A 14,975-nucleotide genomic window follows, 5' to 3' on the forward strand; every position below is an offset into this window, starting at 1 on the left:
TAGATACAACAAGGTGTCGGAAACCTTCCTCAGAGATTTTGCTCCATAGTGACATGATAGCATCACACAGTTCCTGCAGATTTGTGGGCTGCACATCCATGATGCCAATCTCCCGTTCCACCACATCTCAAAGGTGCTCTATTGGATGAGATCTGGTGAGTGTGGAGGCCATTGGAGGACAGTGACCTCCTTGTCATGGTGAAGAAAGCAGTGGTGAGATGATTGGAGCTTTGTGACATGGTGCGTTATCCTGCTGGAAGGAGCCATCAGAAGATGGGGACACTGTAGTCATAAAGGGATGGACATGGTCAGCAACAATACTCAGGTAGACCATGGGGGGGTTTATACAAGCCTCAATTGGTACTAAGGGGCCAAAAGTGTGCCAAGAAAATATCCCCCACACCATTACACCACCACCGCCTGCCTGAACCATTAACCCCCCCCCCCCCTCCCCCACACCATTACACCACCAGCCTGAACCATTACCCCTCCCCCTCCCCCACACCATTACACCACCACCAGCCTGAACCATTACCCTCCCCCTCCCCCACACCATTACACCACCACCACCAGCCTGAACCATTACCCCTCCCCCACACCATTACACCACCACCAGCCTGAACCATTACCCCTCCCCCTCCCCCATACCATTACACCACCACCGCCTGCCTGAACCATTAACCCCCCACACCATTACACCACCACCGCCTGCCTGAACCATTAACCCCCCCCCCCTCCCCCACACCATTACACCACCAGCCTGAACCATTACCCCTCCCCCTCCCCCCCCCCACACCATTACACCACCACCAGCCTGAACCATTACCCTCCCCCTCCCCCACACCATTACACCACCACCACCAGCCTGAACCATTACCCCTCCCCCACACCATTACACCACCACCAGCCTGAACCATTACCCCTCCCCCTCCCCCATACCATTACACCACCACCAGCCTGAACTGGTGATGCAAGGCAGGATGGATCCATGCACCAAATTCTGACCCTACCATCTGAATGTCACAACTGTAATCCAGACTCATCAGACCAGGCAACGTATTTCCAGCCTTCGATTGTCCAATTTCGGTGATCCTGTGCAAATTGTAGCCTCAGTTTCCTGTTCTTAGCTGACAGGAGTGGCACCCGGTGTGGTCTTCTGCTGCTGTAACCCATCTGGTTCAAGGTTCGATGTGTTGTGGGTTCAGAGACGGTATTCTGCATGCCCTGGATGTAACAAGTAGTTATTTGGGTTATTGTTGCCTTTCTATCATCTGCAACCAATCTGCCCTTTCATTGTGTGTCAGCAAAAATTGTGCACTAAACTATATGCTTTCCTCCTGAGCACAAATCCCCCTTCCCCAGTACAGATCCACCCCCCTGCTGAAATCCTCTTCCCAGCACTAATCTTTGCCCCCCCCCCCCCCCAGTTCAAATTCTCTCATTCCTCATATGCCCCCAGCACAAATCCACCTCTCCCTCCATTACAAATACTCTACCCCTCAAATTTCCCCTCTGAGCACAAATCTTTGCCCCTACTATAAATTCCCCCCTCCCAGCACAAATTCTCCCCATTCCCCAATCCTAGCACAAATCTGCCTCAAATTTCCCCTCCTAGCACAAATACCCCCTATCATCCCTACTAGCACCAATCCCCCCCCCCCCCCTCGCCAAAAACATTCCCCTTTCTAGCACAAATCCCTTCCCCCCTACCATATTACCTTTTCTAGCACAAACCCCTCAAAATCCCCCCCCCCTCTCCTACCACAAATCTTCTTCCCCCAACCCTCTCCCAACCCAAATCCCCCTCAAATCATTACTCCTAGCACACCACTCCTCCAATTCTTATCCCCTGCTGCCCCCCAAATTGCCCCTTTTAACACAAATCTCCTTACCCCCCCCCCCCCCAATCTCCTTGTGGTGCCTCACATGATACCACAGTGCCCAGGGCCCAGACCCCTATTCCCAGCCCTGCTTGTGACCACATAGGAAGTAAGGGGGAAAAGTCCCCACCGGGGACATGTAAAGCAGTGTAAACCTGATCGAGGACCCAAACTAAATTGACGAGGTTCCACCAGGTCCTCTTATGTAGCATCAGCTTGGAGTGCAGACAAGGACAGCTTGTCCCAGTTGTAGACCTCCTAATAGAAAAGTCCTGGAAGTGGCACATCTCTGCAAAACCCAGTAAGGTGTATGACAGCCTCCTTCCCCAAGATGTATGAGTATTGTGTCATTGACTGGTTATGGACCTTGACTGGTTGGAACCTGGGCTGAGTGCGACTTCTAGAACTTTTCCCTTTTTCCAACCTGATGGAGGACTTTTCTGCTCTAAATACACACATTAGAGTGGTTTCACCTGAAAAAGGATTTTTATTTCCATCAATCCAGTCCTAAGATTTATACAGCTCTGCCAACGGCATGGTCAGTGGATGACACCCATTTTATAATTTATAAAAGATTCAGTAGGTTCCTTGCTTCTTATCCCCAGGCTGTTAAAAGAGAAGAGCCAGACTGATGAGGTCCTCTGTGCTTACCCTCCTCTTTTCTCTTATCGGCATGTTCCTTCAGTACATTTGAATAATCAAATGTTCTCAGGCTATATTCTCTTCAGATCGAATGTACGAATAAGGAGAATCCTGCATCATGGCCACTAGGTGGCATTGACCATTATAGGAAATTGGTATGCTCTTCAGCACCACCTAGTGGCCATAATGCAGTGTTATAACCAATGGAGTCTACAAGTGAGCAGCTATGGTCCATGGCTGTCACTATTAGGAAACCCACCCTGAAAAATGCCATGCAGCCATTACTGGAGCGCATGTGGAGATGAAGCGGCTTCAAAGAGGCTGCAGGAGATCAGCAACAAAAGATTAAAAAAGGGAAAGCAGAGATAGCAAATGTTTGATCCACCGTGCAAACAAAAATGTATCTCAGTTAAAGTTCTGCGCTCATTTTATTAATCCAGTGATCTCAATAAACTGACTTTTTTTCTTTTGCACAGAATTCTGGGACTCTTCCACAAGAGACAAAAGAGGTTCGCTCATTCCTCCTCCCGGTAAATTGGCGCCCTGTGGCCGTTTGAGGAGCGGAGACGCCTCCATTGCACCGAGTGACTGCGCCTGTGAAATCGAGCTGACAGCAGGAAGTGGCAGACTGTGGTTTGTGAATCCTATTTTTATCGAGGAGTGTGGCAACGCACAGGCCTGTGATGTACTTCTCCTTACTAACTGTGTTGCAAAGGCCGAAGCTCAGCTCCCCAAAGTTGTTTACAGAAGACCTCCTCCTCCACCGCCTCCTTCGTTACATAAGCCTCCCCTTCCGTCTGTTCCTCCTTCTGCGCCTCCCCCAGATTATATACTTCCACATTCACACTCGCCGACGTTAAGTTCTCCTGAGATTTCCTCTCCTGTGACTTCGAGCTTCTCTGACCAAAGTTTGATCTCCCCTTCTCAAACCGAGACTCCTCCAATTCCTTCTCCTGGTGAAGATCCTTCAGAGAAGCCGGTTTCTCAATGTTCTCCAACGAATTCACAGTCAGATGGACCTCTTCCTCTGAATTCTGCTCTGGACACCCCAGCGGATCGGTCTCTGGCTTCTTTGTCCTCTTCTTCTGTTACTCCTTTAGTGGAACATCTCACGTTATGTTGCTCCAGTGACCCTTCGTCTTCTGAACCTAACCTCTTGGAACCTGAATGCCCTCCTACTTCTGTTGCTTCTCCACCAGCTGAATCTTCTGGTCTTGAATGTAAGACGGATGTGTTTCTGTCTTCATCGGCTCCTCCAAACTTAAACCAGGCAGGCGACTCTGCTGAGGGGTCTTCGGCCATCCAAGGGTCTTCCATCCCGGAGGATCATATGGTTGAGAAGCCTTCTGCAGATATGAGAATCATCAATTCGGAAGAGAAGAAAGAAGTTCCAGGTAATGATGTGCATCCAGGACCATCTTCAGTTCGGACTCCGGTTCGCCTTCCACCTGCCGTCCCGAAAAGGAGACCTTCTGGGAAAGTTCCAGAAAATGCATCCAACGTTTTTTCTGTAAAACCCCATGCAGAGGACAAACTAAGCTCGCCATCTTCTGAGCAAAAGAACGGCGTGTCAAAAGTGAAGCCACAAGCTGAAGCTCACAGAGGAAGCCATGAAAACCTCCAACAAAAGAAGGTCGGCTCTCCCGTGCATCAACCAAAATCGGCAGAGGGGAAGAAAATGCCTCCTGTCCCACCACCCCGAGTGAAGAAATTGTCTTCGAAGTATTCCTCTGCCACAGCTGGTCGGCAGAAGCCGGATCCAAAAAGTCCTGAGCCCCAACAACCTTCCAAAAATTCTGAAATCCAACAGAGTATCAAAATCCGGGATAAAAAAGAAAAGCAAAAAAGTTCGACATCCCAAGACCTGAAGGGTTCAGATTCGTCTTTGAATTCGCCAGTGAGCGGACCGTCTACCCCATTGTCTAATCCGGAGATGGATTCCAACTCTACCAGCAGCGCCGATGAGGACTGTGACAGACTCCCCAGTGCATCTCTCAAAAAGTCCCATTCATTTATGCTGGATAGGGCCAAAAACAGATTGTCTATCGTGGCCATCACCAACGTCTTTTCGGCATTTATGTCTGCGGACCGGAAGCTGCAGAAGAAGATTACGGAACTCGCTCACGACAAAGACTCGTACTTCGGGAATCTGGTGCAGGACTATAAAGCCTACAGTTTGGAGATGATGGCCAAGCAGAGCTCCAGCACGGAGATGCTGCAGGAGATACGGCTCATGATGACCCAGCTGAAGAGTTATCTGGTTCAGAGCACCGAGCTGAAGTCCATGGTGGATTATAATCTATACACGGATGATAAAATAGGTAAGGGATGATTAGTTTGGAGCTAATGGTTTTATAGAGCTGGGTCTAAAAATACAACTGAAGGCAGAACCTTTCTTTATTTTGGATAGAGGAAAGGTTGGGGTGCCATCCAGTGCCGAGACAAGGTCATCTAATGCCCAGGGCTACAATGCCAAATGTATGTACATAGGGTGCCAGCAAAAATCTGCTACTCCTCCACCCCAAAAAAAAAACCCTTCCTAGTGGAAATCTAACACAAATCCCCCCCCCCCCAGTACAACCCCCCCCCCTCCAATCCCCCTCCTAGTACAAATCCTCCCCCCCCCCCAATACCCCTCCTAGTACTAATCCCCCCCCCCCTTTCAGGTCCCCCCTTTCTAACACAAACCCCTCTCCTAGTACAAATCCTCCTCTCTGAAAATTTTGCCTCCTAAGATGAATTGTATGCCACTCAAATTTCCTCTTCCTCCTCCCAGTACAGATCCCCCACCTCAAATCCCCCTCCTAGTAAAAATCCACCTCTTCTCCTCCCCCCCCCCCCCCCTAAATTTTGCCTCCTAAAATAAATCGTATACCACTCACCCCCCCCCAATCCCTTCTGCTATCACATACCCCCCCCCCCGAACGTATCCTCCCCCTAAAACCCCCTCCGGGCACAAAACCTTTTCTCCCTCATCCATCCATCACAAATACTCTCAACCCCGGCACAAATATTTGCTTGTAGGTAGAAACTCTCCACGCAGCGCACACCCCCCCCCCCCAACTCGCATGATACTACTGGGCCCAGGGGCTGCTGTTCCTCCCGCCCACCCCTTGTCCAGGCCCTGGTGCCATCTGTGCTCTATTGGGGATCATTCCTTTTCACTTCCAGTCAAAACAGGAAGTAAGAGGCTATCCCCCCCCAAAGTGAAGGAATTCCTGGTTGTCACCAGAACTTTCACCCCCCCATTAGAAGGTTTCTCCGCTATTCCTGTGCTGGTGAGGACCCAAAATTTGGGATTGCCTTTCATGTTTGGTGTTAATGGCCACCAGGACAAATTAGAGGGTGACAGGCCACAATAAAAAAACCTGACAGATGTTCTAAACCCTCTATGCTCCATCCAAAACAAAAAAAAAGCTTTGCCTTCAGTTATACTTTAAATCTAAACCCAAGTACAAAAAAGTAATATTGCATGTTACCAGTATAATGCCTACAAGTAGAGGAATCCCCTGATGATACGGTCATAAATTTGTGAGTTTTCGTAGCTTTCCTGTTCTCTACAGAAAACCAGGGCCGTCTTGTACGCAGGGAAAAAGGGGCAGCAGCCCTGGGCCCGGTCATTGTTGTGGGGCCCAAAGCAGCTGCCCTTTAAGCCCTCACTGCCTACAAATGGTTAATAAGTGGATTTGGGAAGGCCATAGAAAATGTTTGCCCAGGGTCCAATCCATAATAATGACGGCCCTGCAGAACACCTCCCCACTATGTTATGGAGATAAGAAGAGAGGGAGGTGTTTGTAGTCCAAATTAGGAGAGCAGCCTAGGGTGACACTGGACAGTGACTGAATGTTGTCACGCTAGGACAGTGTGTTCCTGGCTGGATCACCAGATGGAAATAAAGAGGGGGGGGGGGGGGGGAGAGGTCTGAAAGCAAAAAAAAAACGAATGCAGCCACCACATCCAAGGTCTGGTAATCTGCAATAGGTTACATTTTGGTTGTTGGGGTGAAATGCTTTCTTTCTTAAACTAAACAAAAACTCCAAACCTCTAATGACAGAAACTGCTCATTGTGTTCAGCATAAATCCTTAACCCCTTTCCGCCCAGTCTTGGCGTCCCTTTAACTGGGTCTTTACACCCGGAGGGAGGGGGAGGGCAGGACGGAATTCCCAATCATGTGAACACTGATTGGCTGTAACAGTGGTCACATGATATGGTGACGATCTGGCTAGCTCTTGATCACTAAGAATGTATTCACACCGGAGCGTTGCACTTTTGAGGTTTTTTTTCCGGGTGCTTTGTTGCGCGTTCTTGAGCATTTTTTTTTTAGCGTTTTTGAGCTTTACCAGTATGAAACATTTATCATTTTTGTTCAAATAGAGCTTTCTTTTGGTGTGTTTTTTTATCGGTGCCCATCAGTGCTGCTAATCAGTTCCCATCAGTGCCTCATCATCCATGCCACCTCATAGGTGCCCCCTACCAGTGCCCATCAATACTGCTGGGCACTGGGCACCAATGAAGCAGCACTGATAGGCGGCACTGATGGGTGGCACGGATGATGAGGCACTGATTGACAGCACTGGTAGGTGGCACTGGTGGGCACTAATTAGCAGTACTGATGGGCACTGGGCACCGATGAAGCAGCACTGATAGGCAGCACTGATAGGTGGCACGGATGATGAGGCACTGATTGACAGCACTGGTAGGTGGCACTGGTGGGCACTAATTAGTACTGACGGGCACCGATGAAGCAGCACTGATGGGTGGCACGGATGATGAGGCACTGATTGACAGCACTGGTAGGTGGCACTGATGGGCACTAATTAGCAGTACTGATGGGCACTGGACACCGATGAAGCAGCACTGATGGGTGGCACGGATGATGAGGCACTGATTGACAGCACTGGTAGGTGGCACTGGTGGGCACTAATTAGCAGTACTGATGGGCACTTGGCACCGGTGAAGCAGCACTGATAGGCAGCACTGATAGGTGGCACGGATGATGAGGCACTGATTGACAGCACTGGTAGGTGGCACTGGTGGGCACTTATTAGCAGTACTGATGGGCACTGGTGGGTACTAATGAGGTGGCACTGATGTGGCAAAGAGTTGGCACTGATAGGTGGCATTGGTAGGTGGCACTGGTGGGTACTAATTAACAGACCACCAGTGCCACCTCTGGTAGGTGGCACTGGTGGGCACTGGTTAGCAGCACTGGTGGGGACAGTGTGGGACCAATGTCCCTCTTACAGAAGCTGATGATCGGCTTTATTTTTTTGACAGCAATAAACCGATGACCGGCTTCTGTTGACCTCACGTGATCAGCTGTCATTGGCTGACAGCCGACTACGTGGTAAAGGTCCAGGATCTGGGATCAGCCGTGCCCCAGGGATTTAATGATCAGAGCACGCCGCCTGTGCGCCTCAGGGGGCATGCAGGAAGCAGAAGAACGGGAGGACATCCTGTTACGTCCTCCCGGCATTTTAGGCCCCTGCTGCAGCTGTCTTTCGGCTATAGCACGGGGGTGAAGTGGTTAAAGCACACATTCTTTGTCGCTTGTATGCATTGCATTGGGCAGCAACTAAAACTTTTTTTTTTTTTTTTTTTTTTTTGTCCCTGTTGGAGATTTTTTTTTCTCCCTTCCTGTCTGGTAAAACATCATCAGAAGGCGAGGAATTCAGTAAAATTCTAACAGGAGTTCAGATCCTTTCCCCATTCTTTTTTTAAACATTGAAGAGATTTACCATCACTTCCTGTTCTGAAAGGAAATGGGGAGAAATCCCCCCCCCCCCCCAGTAAGGACAGAAATAAAAGCCCGGGGTACACTAAGGTGAATCTCCTAAAATTAGAATATCATCAAAAAATTACATTTATTTCAGCAATTCAACTCAAAAAGTGAGATTCAAATATTTTATATAGAAGCATTAGACACTGAGTGATAGATTTTTTGCATTTCTTTCTTTTAAAGTGATACTAAGGCCCCTTTCACACTTGTGGGACTTGTCCTGCGACTTGGAACTGCAAAGTCGTACCCTATGATTTCCAATGAGTACCGTTCATATCTGCGCAACTTCAAGTCGCAACGACTTCAAAGTACTCCCTGCACTACTTTTGCTTGACTTTAATGCATTTTGAGGTCCATAGACCTCAAGATTACACAGGCAATGCTTCAAGTCCAGTCAAAATTGCAGCAAAATTGTGCGACTTTTAGGTTGCACAAGTGTGAAAGTGGCCTAGGCCTAAAACTGTTTTTCACCTTAATGCATTGCTTACATTACTCACTTCCTGTAAAGTCACGTACTTCTACATACTTTTGCTGTAGCAGGATGATATTCAGCTGTAGGCATCACCCTGGTACCGTTTTTTTGCTTATTTAGCACGGTTTGCTTTTTTAGTAGTAGTAACTGATGCGGCTAATCAGCTGCTTGGCTGTTATTACAAGGAGCAGGAGGGGACGTCTCCCACCGCCTTCCGCCGCTCCTTCCAGGTGTCCCGTCCCACCGTGAGACCCGAGCCACCAGCTAGCACGTCCCGATTCGTCTTTGATCGGGTCTCTGATGTAAAAACCCGGAAAAAGACGTCACTTCCAGTTAACTCAGCAGCCAACGGCGCCGATTTAAAAATAAAAAAAAAAAAAAACAATTCTGATCACTTTTTTCACTGTCACAGTGAATGGAAACATCCCTTGTGACAGTAATAGGCAGTGACAGGTACTCTTTATGGGGGGGATCTGAAAATACCTCAAACCCCTCCTCTGCACTTAAAAGTATTCAAAAACACCAAGATCTATATGTGTGTGTGTGTGCGACCAATAAAAAAATAACTTTTAATACGGAAATGTTGTCTTAGTGAAAAGTCTGTCCATGTACAGTATAGAATGCACTCAATACTTGGTCGAGGCTCCTTTTGCATTAAATACTGCATTAATGCGGTGTGGCATGGAGGCGATCAGCCTGTGGCACTGCTGAGGAGTTCTACCTTCGGCATAAACAGATAGCTAATACTAATGTGTTTTTCTTAAAAAGAGATTGCAGACATGATACAGGAGATGGTCAGAGACTGCAGACATGATACAAGAGATGGTCAGAGACTGCAGACATGATACAGGAGATGGTCAGAGACTGCAGACATACTACAGGAGGTGGTCAGAGACTGCAGACATACTACAGGAGGTGGTCAGAGACTGCAGACATACTACAGGAGGTGGTCAGAGACTGCAGACATGATACAGGAGGTGGTCAGAGACTGCAGACATACTACAGGAGGTGGTCAGAGACTGCAGACATACTACAGGAGGTGGTCAGAGACTGCAGACATGATACAGGAGGTGGTCAGAGACTGCGGACATGATACAGGAGGTGGTCAGAGACTGCAGACATACTACAGGAGGTGGTCAGAGACTGCAGACATGATACAGGAGGTGGTCAGAGACTGCGGACATGATACAGGAGGTGGTCAGAGACTGCAGACATGATACAGGAGGTGGTCAGAGACTGCAGACATACTACAGGAGGTGGTCAGAGACTGCGGACATGATACAGGAGGTGGTCAGAGACTGCAGACATACTACAGGAGGTGGTCAGAGACTGCAGACATGATACAGGAGGTGGTCAGAGACTGCGGACATGATACAGGAGGTGGTCAGAGACTGCAGACATGATACAGGAGGTGGTCAGAGACTGCAGACATGATACAGGAGGTGGTCAGAGACTGCGGACATGATACAGGAGGTGGTCAGAGACTGCAGACATACTACAGGAGGTGGTCAGAGACTGCAGACATACTACAGGAGGTGGTCAGAGACTGCAGACATACTACAGGAGATGGTCAGAGACTGGAGACATAATACAGGAGATGGTCAGAGACTGGAGACATAATACAGGAGGTGGTCAGAGACTGCAGACATAATACAGGAGGTGGCCAGAGACTGCGGACATAATACAGGAGGTGGTCAGAGACTGCGGACATAATACAGGAGGTGGTCAGAGACTGCGGACATACTACAGGAGATGGTCAGAGACTGCAGACATACTACAGGAGGTGGTCAGAGACTGCAGACATACTACAGGAGGTGGTCAGACTGCAGACATACTACAGGAGGTGGTCAGAGACTGCAGACATACTACAGGAGGTGGTCAGAGACTGCAGACATACTACAGGAGGTGGTCAGAGACTGCAGACATACTACAGGAGGTGGTCAGAGACTGCAGACATACTACAGGAGATGGTCCGAGACTGCAGACATGATACAGGAGATGGTCAGAGACTGCAGACATTATGGAAGATAGAAGAGCACTAGGGGGGCCGGAGAGCACAGGGGAAGCAGAGAGCACTGAAGGAGATGAAGGGTACAGGGGGGAACTGGAGAGAATTAGTGGAGGTGGGGGTCTGAAAAGAATTGCAGGGGGGGTTGGAGAGCGCGGGCGGTTGGCTTTAATGCAGAAGGGATTTGCGGCCAGGATCAGCTGCATTGGAGGCCAGAAGAGAGATTTGGGGTCTAATCCCCAGATCTTTCCATAAGGAGGACCTGTCATGGCCCATGCTGTCAGGAATGTTGTTCATCGCTTGTGATAGAAATAAAGTTAATACAATAAAAACATTTTAAGACAAAATAAAATATTAAAGAAATGTTTAATATAATGCCCCCCTGTGCTTATGTGCAAACACGAACGCATACGTAAGTCCCGCACGCATATGAAAACCGTTTGCACCACACGTGAGGTATCCTTGCAAATGTCAGAGGGAGAGCCATATTTATACCACCAGATCCCCTCTGTAACTCTAAACTGGTAACCTGCAAAACATTTTAAAGGGAAATTACTGAAGAAATTGCAGATCTCGTGTAATTACACATTTTTCCTCTGGTAACTTCCATCGTTCTCAGTGCTGTATCTTGGCCTAGGCCAACAAGGCCCAGGCCTAAGGCGGCACTTTGCAGGGGGGCAGCAAAAAAGCAGCATACCAAAAGAAAATAAAAAAAAAAACAGCCTTCTCCCATCTCCTGCACGAAAAAAGGTCCCCACCGGCTTGCGCTACACTTTAAGTATAGTGCCAGTCTTAAGGGGTGAATTGGGCCGGAGGGCAGGGTCCAGGAGGCAAATCAGTCTTGCACCCCCATAAAGCGGTCACACTGCTACCTGTGGGTATAATAATACTGACCGGTAAGGACATTCGGACAGACCGCATGGGCACTGATGAGGCTGCACTGATGGGCACTGATAGTCTGTGGTTGTGGTTTACAGATGACAAAGCGGGTCATAAAACAGGAAGGGGTGTGGCCTTTACAGGAAGGGGTGGGTCATATTTAAATTGGGGGGTGCCCAAGTTTAGTCAGGCCTAGGGCAGCACAAAACCTAAATACACCACTGATCGTTCTTCCATGTCCTCACCATAGACGCCATCGTGGAGGCCGCTCTGTGCAAGTGTGTCCTGAAGCCGCTCAAGGCCCCCGTTGAACGTTACCTCCGGGAGATCCACGAGAAGGACGACTCATTGCGACTTCTGACCGAGAACCAGCTGGTCATCCAGGACACGACCACCACCGACCTGGGCGTCACCACCAGCGTGCCAGACAGCGGCGTGATGGAGAAGATTATCCATAAGTTCGGGACCATGCACAAGACCTACTCTCCAGAGAAGAAGATCACCTACCTGCTGAAGGCATGCAAACTCATCTACGACTCCATGGCCGCCGGGAACCCAGGTATGTGGCCTGTCCTGGGCAAGCCAGTATTTAAGGTTCTCTTCTTGTATCTGTCCTCCATTCCTGTAGTGGTGATCATGTTACTCATGCCTTGGACTTTCGAAAGGCTGGGTAACCATTTGGCACATCTAGTTTGATTAGTCACCAGTGTTGCCTGGGCATCTGATTTTCCCCCTAGTTATTGACTTGCCATGCCTTCTTCTGCACTATGGGGGAGATTTACTAAAGTTTGTGCACTTGGTGCAGCTGTGCGTAGTAAAATTGCACCGTCCGATACCGGTATCTGTGCCAATACTGAGCATTTGCACGAGTACTCATGCAAATGCTTCAATACCCAAAATCAATACCTTTGCAGTGCCACTTGAGCCCATACAAAATGCATGGGCTCAAATCGCACTGCAACGAATCACATGCAATTTGAACAGGGATGCGGTGTGATTGCTGTCCGAATCTCATTTGGTTTCCCCCACCTCTCCTGTGTGAACCCCGACTCTTCATAGTGACTTCAGCCTGGGCTCACACTGGAGCAGCGTAGGAAACTGCATGTGACTCAGACAGAAATCGCACCACATTCCTGTTGATATTGCATGTGGTTCTTTCCAGAGCCATTTGAACCCATTTAATTTGTATGGGCTCAAATCGCACTGCAAAGGTATTGGTGAGTACTTGACCAAAAGTATCGGTACACTTACTTGCCGGTACAAAAACCGGTATCAATGCAACCCTAGTGCATTGTAGCCAATCAGCTTCTAACTTCGGCTTGTTCAGTTAAGCTTTGACAATAAACCCTGGAAGCTGATAGGTTTCAATGCAGAGCTTGCACCAGATTTTGCACTCTCCCAGGTTTAGTAAATAACCCTGCTATATGGAGGTGGTAATCCGGGTAGGGTTTTGCTTCCTCATCTTCGATCAACTTGGTACATTCAGCCTGCCCATTAATAGTTAAAATATCAGCCAGTTCCTGATGGACCGGCCAAGAATTGAACAGTGTATGGCCAGCCTAACATGCATTCTTGTCCTGGTTTGCACAGAATGAATGCGCATACAATTTCACACGATGAATAGCGCTGCAAATATTTTATAACTACACCCCCAAATCTCGCCTCCAGATCTGGTGAGAGTAGTAGTCAGAGGCAGCAGTGCCTTAGATGATCTCACACTGCAGATGCTCAGCTATGGGGCTACAGAACAGGACTGCTCAGGCACAGGAAGAGCTCTGCTAGTTTTCAGGAGGAATCTTTTAGGGTTCTGCCTAGGCAAAACTATCATTTGTAGATGTTGCTGATGGCATAAGTGTAACTAGAACCTTCAGGGCCCAAGAAACCATGAAGGGACCCCTGACTGGGGCCCTTCCCTTCAAGCCTGGGGCTCTTCCCACTGATCCTGGGGCCCTTTACTCTCGTTGCGGGGCCCTTTATTACAGTCCCGCAGCGGGACCCTTTCACAAGTTCTGCAGTGGGCCCCTTTCCTGCCATCTTGGGGCCTCCCCACGGTGGTGGAATGGCAGGGCCCGGTCACAAGTGTGACCTTTGCGATCCTGGAAGTTCACCCACTGGTGTCAGCAGTTTTTTTATTTTTTGGAATTTTAATTGTATTATTTTTTTATCATTTTATTTTATTTTTTTACAATGTCACTGACTATGACTCTGTCCATTCAGAAAAGGAAGGAGCTGGTAAATTACATATTTACCGACCCCTTCCTGGTTCCCTATTGTGACACATCCCCTGCAGCAGGCGGCAGGAGAGGGAAGGGAGAACAGTGAGGAGGGGGGACCAGGGGAGCACACAGGGGCCCAGAGACAGCAGAACACAAGTGAACTGAATAGGAGGAGTGGCGGGGGCAGAATACAGAGGAACCAATCTCCTCCATTTTCCTCCTGCAGCTACAGAAGAAAAAGGAGGACAGTGATTTCTCTATATGCTGCCCCCGCCACCCCTCCTATCCAGGTGTGCAGGGGAGCCGCACAGGCCCCCTGGAGCATGGGGCCCGGTTGCAATTGCAACCCCTGTAGTTACGCCCCTGGCTGACGGGACGGCAAATCTTTTCTTTGAGTTTTGATCCACTTTTAAAGGTTCTACTTGTAGGTTTACCATGGATGACTCCAAATAATCAACTGATACTCCCCAATCTGAGCATTGCTTGAAGTTATTGGGCAGTTTTTTTGCTTCAGTTAAGGGTAACAATCCTCAATTCTTGATTAGATGACGATCGGCACCCGTTTGGCTCTTTGCGGAGCAAAGCTGGGGAATATAACTTTGGTTGCGCATGTTTGTGTTCCTGTCATTGCACACGTCCGCTTCCCCACAACACAAACCGCTGCTTGCACAAATTTCTGTAAACAGTAATTGCTGGTGTAATATTTGATAGGAGTGTTGAAACTCCTAATGCAATGGTTAGTGATGAAATGATACAACAGTGACCCCTGCAGGAGGAGAGATGGCAGTGCAGCTTTTTCTGTTTTAACTATGATGCTATGAAGCAGGGGTCTTCAAACGACGGCCCTCCAGTTGTTCAAGAACTACAATTCCCATCATGCCTAGTCATGTCTGTGACTGTCAGTTTTACAATGCCTCATGGGATGTGTAGTTCTGCAACAGCTGAAAGGGCCGTAGTTTGAGGATCCCTGCTATAAAACAGACATGTGCAGAACGAAAAAATTTTGTTTTGTTTCAATTCGATATTTGCATAAATTTGTTTAGTTAAATTTTCGTTTTAATCTGTTTAATACGTTTTCGGAATATGTTTTGTTCTTAT

At 48.5% G+C, this 14,975-nt stretch overlaps 1 protein-coding gene across 2 annotated transcripts in view; it reads left to right on the forward strand.

Moving 5' to 3' along the window:
• The window catches only part of RIN3 (Ras and Rab interactor 3), a 116,145-nt gene that overhangs the window by 92,664 nt on the left and 8,506 nt on the right, over positions 1-14,975 (forward strand). For both annotated transcript variants that reach the window (XM_082275440.1, XM_082275439.1), the window contains exons 6-7: positions 2,999-4,843; positions 11,912-12,220. In XM_082275440.1, the coding sequence (XP_082131566.1) occupies positions 2,999-4,843; positions 11,912-12,220 (2,154 nt within the window). The remainder of the gene's footprint in view (positions 1-2,998; positions 4,844-11,911; positions 12,221-14,975) is intronic.

The sequence above is a fragment of the Pelophylax lessonae genome, assembly GCF_965119305.1.
Source record: "Pelophylax lessonae genome assembly, chromosome: 13".
Classification (NCBI taxonomy): domain Eukaryota; kingdom Metazoa; phylum Chordata; class Amphibia; order Anura; family Ranidae; genus Pelophylax; species Pelophylax lessonae.